Source organism: Panulirus ornatus, chromosome 57 (genome assembly GCF_036320965.1).
Source record: "Panulirus ornatus isolate Po-2019 chromosome 57, ASM3632096v1, whole genome shotgun sequence".
Lineage (NCBI taxonomy): Eukaryota > Metazoa > Arthropoda > Malacostraca > Decapoda > Palinuridae > Panulirus > Panulirus ornatus.
The window spans coordinates 28804931-28821893 of record NC_092280.1 but is presented as its reverse complement, the minus strand read 5'-3'; the positions used below and the strand labels follow the sequence as shown (position 1 = coordinate 28821893).

Genomic DNA, 16963 nt, shown 5'->3' with positions numbered 1-16963 from the left:
GCGGACCACAAATTTGCTAGTTATTGGGGAAACAGACAACGAGGGTTGAGATCTAGCAAATTTAATAATTGCACCAACAAGGGCCTAAAAACATGACATAATCGCTCAATTACTCTATAACATGTCCAATGGAATGTTGTCGACGTCCGATATTGATGTGAAATATAATGCCTTAAACTAGTGTGATTCTTACCTACCAGCGAGAACGTTGGGTGAGGAGTTATCTCGAACCACAGGGTCGTTTAGTGTTTGAGACTTTCGGTGAGTGCGTCGTTTTCCATCCAGTTCTGACTCTTCGGATATATATATATATATATATATATATATATATATATATATATATATATATATATATATATGTGCCAGAGGTGCTTTCCCGGATGTCTATGTGCTTCACACGGCATACCTTGTGCGGTAAGTCCTGCAGCTATGGGAAGTGTTCACTGCTAACTCCCAGAAACTATCACGAAGCTAGTATTTTCTTCGTCACTATGAAAGGGGTTTTGGACTGCTGTTCCCCCTATAAGTTAAGAAAATCAGGCGGTCATTGTTCTGTCTTTTGTTTCCATCAGGTTACGGTATTTATTATCAACACTGCCAATAATATCGCTAATCATTATTTCGCGCTTCCCCTAATATACTGAATAATCACAAGCTCCGCTCTGTTTATCTCTTTTTTTTTCGGTTTGACTAATTCTGTTATTGCTACCAGCAATTAATTATCTATACACCGTCAGTAACTACAGGACCATTCCCCCATTCACAAGGGACAAGCACTCTGCAATAATATCCATGTCCATTCGCACTGCAATCCACAAGTGTATCATTAAATGGTCTTTCATCACATGGGTCAGTTGAGAATCAGTAGCTGGCTAACCTTAATGACGGCCCAGCACTTTCGCCCTCAGCCAGGGAAAAGTATTTGCACTTCAACCATTTCACTTTCCTCGCTACAGTTTAATGAGAGAGAGTGTTAGACTTTCAAAGTTTCTGGTGCTATACCGTCGACTTGAGTTTCACTTTTTCGACACAAAATCTACAACTCACTAAACGACGTTAATTCCATGTTCATTATATATACACTATTGTAAATTAGATGTTTTCAAATAGAAATCTTTTCTTGGTTATATCTGTTCTTGTCACTTCACAAAAATTGTTCTGACCTTAATTTCAACAAATTTGTTCAAATGCAAAGAAGTCATTCTGCAAATTTCCTCACTAGTGTGATGTAGACTGAAGGTTGTCTGTGCTTGCGCTGTGGCAGTTTTGCCAAAAGATCGTACAGCATTGTCCTCATAATGGTATCACATAATTTCATGTTGGGAGTAATAACGTGTCTGTTTACGATGCAGTCCCTCGTATGTGTGGTTATTATTCTAAACACTTCACCATCTCTCGGACAAAGCTGAAAGTTTGATTAGTTCACATAGATATGTGCCGTCAATAGTCTGGTAAGTCTCGTGCATTTGGTGCACAATCATTTCATCTATAGAACAATTTTGAACAACATTTTGAACAATGTTGCTAGCAAAGCTCCCTATTTTTGGCAGCATATTGTTTTTCTTTTTTCGTTTTATGAAGACTATTCTCGTGAGAACTGGCCTGTCATTGGTCTACATTAATACGTGCAAATGAAATTACGGGTTGTGGTAGAGACGCCGCAGAAAAAAAACTAAGTAAATAAACTCGTGAAACTACTTTAACGTCGTTTTCTGCTTTGTGTTGGAGTTTCCAATGAGTAAATATAAACCACATGAGGCTTAGTCGTCAAACCATTTCGGCTCTGCATCTGCGAAGCAGCAGATGTGCACGCGAGGAAAATGTTGCTGCAACAGACGCTTGATTAAATTGAAGTCACTGATGTTGATGTCAATGGTTCAGTTATTGTAATTATAGGGATGGAAGGGTACACTACAGTATTCATTATTGCCACGTACCTGCTTTTTATATACAAAGTTTTACGTCTTTTCCAGTATTTTGCTCTGATCTTGAATAAACTAACGGTGACACACACACACACACACACTATATATATATATATATATATATATATATATATATATATATATATATATATATATATATATATATATATAAGCAGCTAGGTACCCAATTTATCGACCAACCCCAGGGGTTGGTATGAGCAATTGTCAGTGAAAGCTCGTTCTTGGAGTGCCATTACTGGCACAGGTCGGTATGTGTGTGTGTTACGAATGCCATTACTGGCACGGGACAGCCAGTGAGGGAATGTTGTATATTGGTCTCTTTTGGGTGGATAATTGGACTCTGATAGTATATATATATATATATATATATATATATATATATATATATATATATATATATATAATTTGTGGAAAGTATAAAAACTACATTTTGGATGCAATTTTATTGGTCAATGAATACAACAGGTGACGACTGTCTACAAAGCAGATAGATTATTTCTCACAACGGTGGGTAGGTGTTTAGAGTGGTTGTTGTTGTTGTTGGTGGTGTTGGTGGCAGTGGGAGAGGCTACAGCAAGGAGGTGGTGGTGGTGGTCATTGTCAGCAGAGTGGCTGTATTGATGGCGAACAGCAGAATCATGAAGGTTGACGGGTGACTGCAGCTGGCGGAGCTGGTGGAAGATGCTCGCCGTGACCCTGACAGAAAACGGAGAGAAAAAAGAAAATTATTAGTACGATGGGGAAGACTAATTCATGTAAGACCACAAAAAGATAACCAGTATGCGAAAACATGGAAATTGTAAATATACTATGATGATATCAACTGTACGGTCACAGACTAACTTGATATATCAGAATGCACTTAGATTTCCGATACTAGTGTCATATATGTAAAATAAACAGCATATATATATATATATATATATATATATATATATATATATATATATATATATATATATATATATATTATTGTGTGTGCACATTTTCTTTCATGTATGGCTGTTTAAAGAATTAAGAATCTAACACAACAGATATCATCGATAAAACAAGGGGCTGTCTCGTCCTCGGCCACTGATGGCACAGTTCCAGGCGACACAAAAACTTGTTATTCGATTCTAAGTCGATTTCTTTGTCCCTCATACAAGATTCAGTCGTGTTCCCCAGTCTTCCATCTCCCTGAACTCATAAATAATTTCACATCCTTCAAATCGATTCTTATGTCATCATATATATATATATATATATATATATATATATATATATATATATATATATATATATATATATATATATATAGTTTTGCCTCACGGTCACAGGAAATATGTCTGAAGACGTGATATGTAAATAGCACAAAACGGTTGGTGGGGAATCAGCAAGTTTGTCATGTTAACCGTAGCTCTGAAAGCGTCCTGGGCCGGCCAAACTTCCCTCCCCACCGCAGCCGATGTGGTGGAGGAGGCAAACAATACTTGGGTACGATAAGAAGCTCCCACACAGCCAGGAGTGAGGCGGGGCTGCGAGAGCAGTTGATAAGAAGCCCCCCATCCCCTCCCCTCTCGCTGGGACAGGCCGCTCTGGACGCTATATCAACAAAGGCCTCTTTTTTTTCTTCTTTAGGATAGGAAGACGTTGAAAGGGCTGGTTTTATGTGTGTGTGTGTGTGTGTGTGTGTGTGTGTGTGTGTGTGTGTGAGAGAGAGAGAGAGAGAGAGAGAGAGAGAGAGAGAGAGAGAGAGAGAGAGAGAGAGAGAGATGTAAAGAATTACATACATTACAACCATGGAACAAGTGAGAAAAGAACAAGCTTGCAAACAACTTAAGGTTCTATGAGACGATGTTTTTCTTAAAGGCTAAGTTGTCTGTTACTGACGCCACCTAGGCAAGACGTGTAGAGCAAACTGGTGTGTGTATATACATATATATATATATATATATATATATATATATATATATATATATATATATATATATATATTACCTTACATAACCCCCTCTGGTTCCTTCGTGACAACCAAACAAAGCATAAAGAAATGTCACACCATTAAGCGTGGGGGTCAAATTTCTCCTGTTCAGCAAAGTTGTAACTCGAGTGGAATAACTTGAAAGAAAGAATAATATCCTGCCCCATTTGGCACCCAACATCAATATGTGAGAGACGTATTTCAGTTACCCCTCAAAAGGACTAAGGAATATATATATATATATATATATATATATATATATATATATATATATATATATATATATATATATAATGAAATGTATATAAAGTTGCCAGAAACTTATTTGCAAACATCAATATTCCAGGTAGAGAGTCAAAGTTGAAATGTTTACTTGGAAATGATGAAATTATATGCGAAGGAACAGGAGAGGGGAAACGACAATAATGAAAGAGGGAGATGGGTAGATGAAATATTGGAAGGGACCCCACTAGTATCTAGGGACAATATTAAACATTGGACTCAGCAGTAGCAGTGCATAGAGTCATAACTATAAATGTTATTACATCAAAGGTTATATATTATCATTCTGATGGTCGCCTTGATTGAAATTTTTTTTCGAGAAAAGTCCTGGTGTTAGGCATCTATGCTCTCTTATAGGGGGTCCTAAAATAATTTGGACACCAGAGGGAAGTATTCACGGTTATTCAGATATTGGTTATAACTTGAAGTTGACGGCTTTTAATGACCCCTGGCAATCGATAAGCCTTAACCCCAATTAACCAACCGACCATTACGTGATGTAATACATGGTTGACATTAGAACAACTGGGTCGGCTTCTCCAAGACCTCTTCCTTCCTTCCTTCCTTACCTGAGTACCTCTCCTTCTTCACCACACTCCCAAGAGTACTTCACCAAACCCCTCCTAAAATCTTCAACTCCCATAATCCGTCCCTCCAGCTAATAGTGGGAAAAAGAATATCATTTAACTTTAGCCACCTGGACGTAGAAGAAGGAAGTACGGAAGGGGTCTGCGTCAAAAGATAAGGCCTAGCCATTCTACAAACAACATCGAAACTAAGGAGAATATGGAGCTTTGGAAGACTAAGGAGCTCACAAAATATGACCAATACACCAGCAGACTGGGCGGTTACAGGACTAGAACCCGTGCCAGGTCTGCTGGACCTGGCGACTCATTAAAAAATATAGCATAGTATGATTTCCACTCAATGGCCTTTAGCTGTTGGTATGTATCATAGCTATAGGATTACCAGCCGTTGAGAACTCTTCATTTCAACAACATATCATATAAAGCAAACCATCATTTGTAGATATATATAAGTACGACATGTGTAACAATTCATGCCTTAATGATCCTTTAAGAGGTTGATAGACAATAATCGCAGTCCTGTACATTCGAATATAACACTCAGTAGAAACACTTAACACATGACCCAGTCGAAACACTGAACACAAGATCCAATATGAACACCGAGCAAAAGGACCAAAAGGAACGCCGAACACAAAACCCAAGAACACTGAATATAAGAACCAACAGAAACAATGAACAAGAACCAACATGGAACGCCGCACACAAGAGGTACAACAGGAAATGAGCAAAGTACTAATCCACACACACACACACACACACGAAAGAAAATTGAGAAGACTATGAACATCAAAAAGAGATCCTAAAAAGAAGAAAAATAAACAAATGCACATAAGAGATACGAAAAAGAGTGAGGAAGAAGGACAGTTAAAGAAAATTGGGGTTGCAATAGTTGACACTAGAAGGAAATCCTCGAAGATTAATGAATATTGAGGATTAGAAAAATTACAAAAATAGTAAAGTAGAAAACGTGGGCCAGGGAGAAAACGCCATTGCAAAGAAGCGGAAATTCTGACTATAATACGGAATTTTTGAGGAATATTTACAATCGTATTTACTGACAATTTCTGATTCGGCAAGTCTATAATACTTTAATGTGTAAATGTTAAATGAAAACAAAGGTACAAAGAAATGGGTGAGTGCTACTGAGAACATAATTAATAATTCTATTTTAACCAGATATTACAGCGGAGGCAACAAGGAGGAGGTAAAGCCCCGCCATCAACAACAGAATTAACAACAGCCGAAAACAACAAGAGAAAAATACATTAACGCCAGCAACAACAGAATTAACAACAGCCGAAAACAATAAGAGAAAAATACATTAACGCCAGCAACAACAGAATTAACAACAGCCGAGAACAACAAGAGAAAAATACATTAAGGCCAGCAACAACAGAATTAACAACAGCCGAAAACAAGAGAAAAATACATTAACGTCATCAACAACAGAATTAACAACAGCCGAAAACAACAAGAGAAAAATACATTAACGCCAGCAACACAGCAGTGGCGTCAAACCACAGTAGCAGAAAAAAAAACCCATAAAAACAACAACAGCAGCACAACCGTAAGAACAACAACAACAACAACAACACTTCCACCATCTCTGGATTGTATTTGTTTGGGAGAAGGAAGCTCAAGGCCAAAGATTTTCCTGTCATCTTCTTGTTGCCCTTTTGCAAATGAATTTTGCCATCCGTCATATATCTTTAAGTGACATACAGTACACACGAGAGAGAGAGAGAGAGAGAGAGAGAGAGAGAGAGAGAGAGAGAGAGAGAGAGAGAGAGAGAGAGAGAGAGAGAGAGAGAGAGGAGGTGCATGGATTTCTGCAAAATAATCCCGTCCTACGCAGGTCTGAGCTTGTAAATAATAATTACACATTATTTCATAACTACATGAGATTGGGTAATAAATGCAACGTGTTTACTGCGGCAGTTGAGGTGTCGTAATTTGATTATCATTTGTGCGTTACAGGGAGAGAGTTTTGCGTCCGCGTTGTCTTGTGTGTATGTATTTATTTTTTTTTTCCTTGTGTACACACACCCATACGAATCAGCCAAGGTTAGACACCCGAGTAATCAACCAGCCCTAATGCTGAGGATAAACGCCTTGGAACCTTATACTAAACTAGTATTCGATGCGGTTTATTTTTCCAATGAACACGACGCCCTAACCACCTAAGAGTACGAAGATCTTAACCTTTTGAGTACGATGGTGGCCCACGAGTATAAATGACGACTTGAAAGTACGATAACTAAAGCCATTGTACTCGAGGGTTGAAGCTGCTTGTACAATAAGAAGTTTCGTCGCCGTACACAAAAAGTGAAGAGTTAAGTCTGTAAAGCAGTTACATTATGCAGAGGCGTCCAAGGTACTGGAGTGAGAGGAGAAAGACATCATAAACGTCGTTATGTGGTATATTCCAGACTTGCTCGTCTTATTAAAAAAGGACAGACGTTTTCTACACTGTGGCAAAAAGGAAGGCAAAGGGGATCTAAAGGGCTTCTTCTTACGTTTCCATTACAGAAAGGTTAACCTGTCAATATTCATTTACCCGAACTCTGGTCTAATTTCCTGGAAACAGTCTAACAATAAATATATCCACCATCATCAAATACCTAATAAGTTACCCCCCTTACAAATATCAAACCTTAAACATTTTAACACTACAAACACGTCCGTCTTAAAGGGCCCCATTCTGTGTCGATAATGGCATCCCGATCACACACGCCCGACCTGTTCCAGTAATGGCTCCTTTAGAACGAGCTGTCACTGACAAGACCCGTGCTACGCTTAGTCTTAGCGAACATTTACACACACACAGACACGCACACACACACACACACACAGTCACTTACATCGAATATTCTTTTTTTCCTACTCTCCATACGAAGCCTAATTTAACACTTAACTCAAATTCGGTACAAAAAAAACCCTCAAAAATCCACTGAATGTTTAGGCAATCTGAGGTTTGCGTGACGGATATAGAATGAAGAGACGTTAGGCGCGGTGTCCACTACGTTCTCGTTTTCTATGACTTAATAATCATATTAAACCATAAACTCAGATAATTTCCTCCTTAAGTCTCGCGCTGATGAAGGGTTATTACAGGAAGCTCTGGCACTCCCATCGTCTGATGACACAGGCTGAGGTTTACGGCGTGGTTAATCCCGCGTCACTCCACCTGCGACGCTATTCAGTCTTCAACATTCTGAAAAAAAACGTTGTGGAAAAAAGGTATACAAACATAGGCCTTCACGGATGGTTTTGATATAGAAAAAATATTATGGCACGAGCGTGCCCGGAGAGAGGCAAGAAATAACAAAGCAGAACGTTGTAAGAGATGGCAGATTACTTTGTGGTGCAGCTGGTATCTGTTCGTCTCGCCCGAATGAAAGCTTTGAATAAATAAATAAACAAATAAACAAATAAATAAATAAATAAATAAATAAATATATATATATATATATATATATATATATATATATATATATATATATATATATATATATATATATATAGGAAGAGATCACAATTGAGCGCGTGATCAATTAAATTCCTTTGTTAACCAGAGGGAAATGAAATACGATAAGTTCCCATGTGCACTTTCGTGTAGTGATCACATCATTACACGAAAGTGCACTTGGGAACTTATCGTGTTACTTACTACTGATATTACCATCACTGTAATTAAATATTACTCATTATTCTTATCATCAAAAAAGTGATCACTCAGCTTCAACGCGAATTCATTCGGGGATGAATCAATTCATCACATTTTGCACAACACACACATCTTCCTAAGCGTCCACAACACTGTAGTTACACAAAGGGCCGACTTGTGCCACTAATGGCACTCCGAGCACACACACACCCACAAACCTACCCGACCTGTGCCAGTAATGGCACACCCGAGAATGGGCTGTCACTGACAACAGCCAGTGCCACCAGGCAGGCCGAACTTGGCGAATCTTTTCCACCCCCACACCATTTACCAGTTCTAACCTGGTTGCCTTCGAACATTACGAAGCCGTTGCTGAGTAAACAGCTCTTGTTCGAACATTGAATATTAACATCATGACGTCGCGACAGCAACAACGGGGAAGCGCGCAGCGCCGCCAGTGGACGCCATAGTCAACTGCAGTATTCATACCTGGATGACGGTAATTTATGGTAATTCACTCCAACAGACAGTCCTCCAGGACCGTGGCTCCTCCCAGCTTCGAGCGACTGGCGACCATGTTGTCTGCAGCGCCGTGCTCACACCTCTTCATTTCATTCTATTCTCCGTCCCTAATTTCAACACACGTCGTTCCATCCTGACCTCTGACCTCGCCTTAACCTTTCCTTTAATGCTTATCACCAATGGCCTCCCTTCCCACCCCACCTTTCTTTACGTATGCGGTATGCAAATCACTTTCCGGGAAACCAGTGCTAAAACAACATTGTTGACTAGGAATACTGCATATCAATTGGCTCCATTATTCCGATCTGATGCAGCTATTGGCGATCGAGGTGAGCTGCTGGCGTGTGCCTGAGGCAACAGGTATTATCCCCACGTAAGCACCTGCGTTGGATTACGTTGTTTGTTGTCAGTGTTGTGCTCTGTGCCTTTATCCGAAGCGAAACGAAAACGTAGGAACATAACAATGAAGGTCGTGTTATATCAGGGTTGAAAATTACTATATATATATATATATATATATATATATATATATATATATATATATATATATATATATATATATATATATACATACATACAAGTGAAAATATACGTTAGAATAAGTTATGAAATCAGTGATAAGCATAAGTTGTATGTATTTGAAATTGCAATATTTCATGGGTCGTTCGTTGCCTACGAAAATTACAGTCCCACATGCATGACGGCAAAGACAATTATCATCCAGATGCATTGGAAAGCAAACATTTTCTGCTCAACATTAAATGAGAAAAATTAATTTTCCATGTGAGTGCACAAAGACCTCGGGCTAACATCTTGTGCGGCTTTTGATATTGTATACCCAAATTACCTCACACACAATTCACAATACGTCGAACAAAATAGTTATCAAAGGAAAGAATACGATGATACCTGAGTCATCCTTGGAAAACTAAAATTATTCATAAAGTTTACACGACAAATCATCGTAAATGAGAGGTTGTGCCAACAAAGGGTTATGACTTTATGGACTTATACAATTAATGTATTCATGAGTAGGTCTGGCTACAAACAGGGCCGAACATGGTGTGGGTCTATGGACGAACAGAACTATAGACGAATGGGTTTGGCAACAGATAGTTGGGCGAGCAAGATTAATCCAGGTCTTAATTCGGGGTAGAGTTAATTCGATCTTATAAATGAGTGGCTTTAACAACAGACAGTTGCAAGTTAATAGTTTCCGCAACATATAGGACTATATGTAACTAGTTCTGGAGAAAAATAGTACCTTAAATAATTTCTTTTTTGGGGGGGCAATAAATAGGTCCATATATGATTCGTTCTGACAAAACAAATACGGACATAAATCGGGAAGTCTGGCAATAAACAGGTCCAAAGATGTATGATCTGGCAACAAGATCGACCTTGCTTCAGTGGGGAGGTAAAATTCTTCTTTTATCCTCCTCCTCTTCTTCTCGCCCCCTTTCCATCCTATCCTCCTAACCTCAACCCTATTCTCAGCTGCCCAAGACCTACGCTGCTCCCCGACGACCTCCTAAAATCAATTCTCTCTCTCTCTCTCTCTCTCTCTCTCTCTCTCTCTCTCTCTCTCTCTCTCTGCACCTCTGCTCTTCCCTACTCCCCGCCGTATCTCGAAAGTCTATCACCCCTGCTTTCCTGCCGTTATCTTCACCCCCAACCTTTCTTCTCCCTATTACCACTACCACAAGTCAGAATTCTCTCCCCACTACTACGAGACTTCACCCCTATCACTACTGTTCTTCTCCCCCATCACCACAAGTCTTCTCCCCAAAACATGGGTCTTCACTCCATCACCATCAGTCTTCTCCCCACCACCTCCACCAGTCTTTTCTCCCCATCACCGTCACTCTCCTCCCCAACACCACCAGGAGGCAGAGTGGTGACGTCCACAGTTTACGGGGGGGCGGCGGGCGGCAGGGTAAGGCAGGTTATCGCCCCAGGCCGACGTTAACGCCGCCCAGGGATTATGTTGGTGGCCTGGGGTAGAGAGAGACGAGGTGGCCGGATTATAGCACGGTGTGAGAGCCCTTGCCATGGGAGAAGTTAGCTCTCATACTCTAGTTTACTACGGTGTAGGACGTTAGGGAGAGAGAGAGAGAGAGAGAGAGAGAGAGAGAGAGAGAGAGAGAGAGAGAGAGAGAGAGAGAGAGAGAGAGAGAGAGAGGCAGTGTGAAGGAGGGTAGCGTGAGGGAAGGGAACTTAAGGGAGGGTAGTGTGAGGGGGTGAGAAAGGTAGTGTGAAGGAGGGTAACGTAAAGGAAGGGAAATGTGAAGGAGGGTAGTGTGAGGGAAGGGAACGTAAGGGAGGGTAGTGTGAGGGGGGGGGGGGGTGAGAAGGGTAGTGTGAAGGAGGGTAACGTAAAGGAAGGGAAATGTGAAGGAGGATGGACAGAGAGAATAGACAGAAGGAGGAGGAGGGACGAGGGAGGAGGCTGATGGAGGCTGAGCGGGAGGGACAGTAGAGGGGCGAGGTGATGCACGGTTTCCCAGGAAGGACAGCGACGACCCCATGAGGAAGGGCGACCCTCGCCCCACCCCAAGCGTGGGTACTACCTCAAGGAGATAACAAGCGATAATAAAGGAGGGGAGGAGACGTTGGCAATATTGGAAAGTGCAGTCGAGATGGAACGGAGGGGGAGGAGGAGGAGGAAGGGGAAGAGGAGGAGGAGGAGGAGGCAAGGGACAAGACTAAAGTTGAGAAGTGAGAAGAAAAAGGGAGGAAGTGAAAGAGGTCTGGACTCGAGAACCTAAGGAGAGAGAGAGAGAGAGAGAGAGAGAGAGAGAGAGAGAGAGAGAGAGAGAGAGAGAGAGAGAGAGAGAGAGAGAGAGATGAGGTGAATTTAACAAATCGATTCCTCTTTCATCCAGTCACACACACACACACACACACACACACACACCAGTGATCTACATAACTAATCACATAATCCCGATGTGGAAAATGCTAAAAAAAAAAAAAAAATAGACAAATGAAAACACGTGAAACAGTTCCCTCACATTTGTACTGATTCTTCTGCATTCTTAGCTAAGCGATAGTGGGTGGCGGAGCCCCACTGGCGAACAGCTTTCCAGTGCGAACACTTCCCCACCTCGAAAACCAGCCTACCTCTTAGTTTTGTCTGAACCATTAGTGTTATAACTGGTCATTTACCCCCCGAGCACCACGGGATGGGCCTTTGTGCGGGACGATACGACACCTGGCTTTTAACGTGACCCAAGAGAGAAGCCAAAGGTCACATGGGTTAGGGTTAGAACCCGCACCGTCTTGCTCAAGGATCATATCTTCATAGTCAAGGACGAGGATCCAATCGAGCTCAAGGGCTTCTTCATATCTAACGGGGAGAACGGGCTCCCCTCCTTGGGGTACACTACCTTATGACTCGGGCCACACCCTGCCCGAGCAGCGACTTCAAGAAGTTCCACGTAAGGACATAGATTGCAAGGAGGAGGAGGAGGAGGAGGAGGAGGAGGTGGTGGTCTTCTTCGGGAGGGATCTTTTAATCGGGAGATCTTCCAGCTTCGATGAGTTCTGTGGGGGAACCGAATAACCTGCTTTACTGAGGGCTTTATATTCGATCTGCCAGCCTATTCAGGTACGGATTATGCACTTAGAATGGACTCTACGAATAGAATAACCAACTGGAAATCACAGAATGATTATTTGGCAAAATGATGTAGTTATAGCTTTAGCATTCCCGTTTTCATCCGTTATTTTTACGTAATCATGACTACAAGATCACAAAATTGATAAAAATAGATCGTAGACTAAGCTCACTTAAAGTAGATATTAGTTTTGTATCGCTGAATAGTGAGAATTCACTCTCGATACATATAATTTTCAAAATAGTGACTGAATTACTCTCCTGGGAATTTTAATTTTGCATGTCCCATTTGTAAAGCGGGTGTTTACGTCGCTCACTGTCCATCGAATAGGGCAGAGCCGAGAGTGAATTTGTTTCATACATTTTCACATCTGTTGAAAAACCAGGAACCAAATGATTGTTCATCTGTGCTTTTGGGGCACGTAGCCTCCAGTACCTTCTTGTAGTAGGGAGGTAGCTAGTTCGTAGTACCTTACTGTAGTATGGGTCGTTAGACCCCAATCCCTACCTGTAGCCAATTTATCAAAGCCTCTAACAACCACCCTTTGTACGTGTAGTTAGCCCCCATTAAACCACCTGTAGTAGGGAAGTTAGTTCCCTAGCACCCACCTGCAGCGGGAGGAGACGGATCCATTACCCTCTTGTAGAAGGGCCAGCTCTTCTAGCCACCGTAGATAAAGGTGGCTCTCTCTCTCTCTCTCTCTCGATACTTGGTGATAAGAGGGTAATACAGAGCAGTACAAGGACAATACAGCTGGCTAGCGAATCCCACTTATAGATGGGGTAGTTTCGTGCTCAAGATAACCATGTAGCCCCCTTTGAACTTACCTATAAAAAAGGGGTAGACAGTCCTTGGTATTTATCTATTTATACACGATATGATCTAAACCTACCCTTTGGAAGGTAAACTATCAGATCCAAGCAGTATAAGGGATAGACAGGCCTGGAACGTACCCTTTGGAAGGTAACCTACCAGATCCTAGCAGTATAAGGGACAGACAGCACTGGAACGTACCTACCTTTACATAAGGGGCAGGCAGCCCTAGGAACTTACCTGTAGAACAAGGTCGCAGTTAATCGCTTAGACGTACCTGTATAGAGAGTAAGCAGCCCCCGAGACCCGTCTGTGGGTAGGGCGGGGGTCCCCCAGGACCCACCTGAGGCGTGGTAGTTGTCTATGTACGAGACTATACGGCTCCTGACGGTGATGGTGGTGCTGGCCGTGAGCTGGTGTGGCCCCAGTGTGAGGCGACACTCCGCCCGCACACTCCCACCCGCAGCGGCCACCTGCCGGGAGGAGCAAAGGCACAGTGGAGGAGGGTAACATGAGAAGGCAAGATCGGGAGGATGCGTGTCTACACATGCGAGAGGAATATTTACCATTTACAATTACGTTTCACAGCTTGAAAAAAAATTTGAATTTATATGATGATTAAGATGAAAGTTATCATACATTCACGAAGGTATGGAAGATTGGGATGAGTCTTGAGAAAGCTATGAGGATACTGATACACAAACACGAAAAATTAAGAAAGAAATTTAATCAGTGCGAGAATAATGACATATAATGGAACAAGAGGCCAACAGTTTGCGTTTTCTTTCACCTCACAACATTCTTCGACCAAGTCTGTTCCGGTATTTTTCATTTCCCCACATCTCGGTCTCGGACTATGATAATACTACATGAATGATAATCATACCAATTCCCTCACGTAGGTCCAGAGCTACGTCTCCTCCCCCCCACACACGAGCCGGGTGAACTCGTGTGGAAATCCTTCCTCTGAATTATATAGTCTAATGAAAGTGGGTCCTCGAAAGAGACGGTGATGCCTCTTCTAGTTAAGAGATGGTGGAAACTCACAGAGGGAGGGGGGTTAAGACTTCGTCTCTTTCCCTTCGGCAGGTTAAACTATGAATATGAATGTCTCTCTTGATTGCTGACTGGAGGGACGGGTTTTAAAGAGTTGAGGAATCTGGGAAGGGTTTCTAAAGGAGGGTCCTTTAGAATGAGGTCATCACGGAATTAGCCAACAAACACAAGAATTTTCCAAGTAAATAATAATAGTATAGCCATAGGTTCGACCTAGGTACAACACTGTTGAACAATATGAAAGTTTAAAAGTTTTTCTTATTCATATGATACATAACGATATCAATTCATTCATCCAAAAATCTTAATATTTTAAAACAGAGACCCAACGGTGCAAAGACTTGTGGTGTCCTCACTGCAGAAAGCAGGAAGTTCAATCTGGAAAAAGGAGAAATCATATCAACCCCAACATTCCAGGCTTTATCCTCGAACTCCCGTCCAAACAGGCTGTGATGGCAAAACCCTACTACCACTGCTTTCCGACGCGCCTCTAAACTTTCCACGAATAACAATGAAAACCTACAATGATATAATAGTGTTCAAGGTTTTATAACCCGAGTTTAGCAACCGGCGAATGTGGTCGTAATATAATACATCTAAACTTTCACTTTCGCCTAAAGAAAAATAATTCTATCAAAACATATATTACGTACCAATGGAAGCTTTACATTAACCTTTAAATAAACTTTATGACGTGATCATTAACGTCGTGAAAGCATATCACATCAACTACGAAAATAAGAACTTTCATTAAGCGCTTACAAAACAAGGAAATAATTCCGTATATTAATAAAATTTGCAAATTCTATTAAGTAGCTCAAACATTCGAAGACATCAGGAATGATTATATGTTTGCTTAAGGGTGAAACCGAATTACTACATATAAAAATTCAAGTTTTATAGTCCAAGATGTTTTTCATAGATCAAATTTAAATCTACTCAACTTTATGATCTTTAATGTTTTATCTCTGTTATCTATTTTCCATCATTTTTGTTTCGTTGTATAATCATAAAAGCATAACGGAACATAAGGCCATTATCTTACAGTTAGTCTTTGACCTACACCACAGGTTCACACAGTTGCCAATATCCGTTCAACTATGCAACACCTTCCTTAATAATGAACCTGTGGATCGTGCTCGGCTTTTCAAACTGTTGTTGAAGCCTTCTCTTCTGGTCATGGATGCTACACTATTTTGGTAAACTCAAGGAGAGGTGTGGATAAAGCTTAACTGCTGATAAAACCCCCTCTCTTTTTTCCCCCCCCCCCCCCCTCTCTCCTCGTCCTCAATAGCTTTTAAATTATTGAACTATTTGTGAAATTTTCCTGCAACTCCGAGGCTGTAAAACTTCTAATAAAACCTTAACTGCAGCCCCGGAGTCAGTAAAACTATGAATAAAACTTTGCCTGCTACCCCCTGCCCTACCCTTGTAAGGTATACTGCGAAAAAAAAAAAAAAATCAAGCTGCCCTTTTGATTTTTGAGTAAATAATAAAACCTTCCAAAGTAACTCTGTTGGAATACTAATAAAACTTTTCATGAGGGTCTGTCAGTGTTTGTCTTACTATATATGAAACCCTCCACACAGTCCCTTGATCATATAAATGTATCACATTTCCTGCTCCGTATACACAGGTAAACAGTAGACTAATTATTACTTGCAATTCCAAGCTGGCCATTAAATATTTCTTAAAGACGATGAAGTTTTATATAGCTGTTAAAATATTTCTGTATTTCCCTATTTTCTTCCATTTGTTGATGAAGCCTTCAACGCAATGTATCCGAGTCTTAAACACGATGAATCTAATCATTTTGGTCCTTCCACAAATGAAATTGTAAAATACAGTAATATTCAAATCCCGACGCTTCCAATTTACTGTAAAAGGCGTCTTCTGTATATTCAAAAGTATGTCACTCGTTTCCTATGATGAGTGCCAACCTAGTTTCTTTTCACATACAAATAAAAAAATTGAAAGGTAAACGTTACACACACACATCTATCTATCTATCTATCTATCTATCTATATATATATATATATATATATATATATATATACAGTGGGCTTATTTCATTTTCAGTAAATATTTTCTCAATGAAAATTTCCTGACATGACTTTCAGCATAAAGAAAAAAATAGAAAGAGTTACGTCTCTTCTTGTCTGACATATTCTTTGGACACACTTTCGTTCTCCCACATTCTTCCACAAAACATTTCTCCTTCACATTTCCCATTCATAACATTTCCAACCCAGGACAATTACTGTACATTTTTTTTTCCTTTCTTGCTTTTTTGGAAACGCGTTTTCTTTACCTGACGGATGGCACCTGCGCCACATTTTCGCTCGAGGGCAGACTGGCCAAAAAGCTCCACTGTTGGCTCCGTTAATGAAATGGAAAGGATAATGGATGTGAGGAAGGGAGGCGGCTCCGTGCTCATGAGGTCCAGACTGCATGTGGACATTCTTAACCCTGAAGTTGATACACAGACGGGTGTTGACAGGAG

At 40.8% G+C, this 16963-nt stretch overlaps 1 protein-coding gene across 3 annotated transcripts in view; it reads right to left on the bottom strand.

The window, feature by feature from the left end:
• Positions 1-2374: 2374 nt before the first annotated feature.
• Positions 2375-16963, bottom strand: part of LOC139766367 (uncharacterized) — a 184472-nt gene continuing 169883 nt past the window's right edge. For 2 of the 3 annotated variants that reach the window (XM_071694902.1, XM_071694901.1), the window contains exons 7-8: positions 13681-13876; positions 2375-2642 (exon numbers count right to left, since the gene is read on the bottom strand). In XM_071694902.1, coding sequence (XP_071551003.1) covers positions 2515-2642; positions 13681-13876 — 324 coding nt within the window. In that variant the 3' untranslated portion in view covers positions 2375-2514. The remainder of the gene's footprint in view (positions 2643-13680; positions 13877-16963) is intronic. The other variant, XM_071694903.1, reaches the window with a different exon arrangement.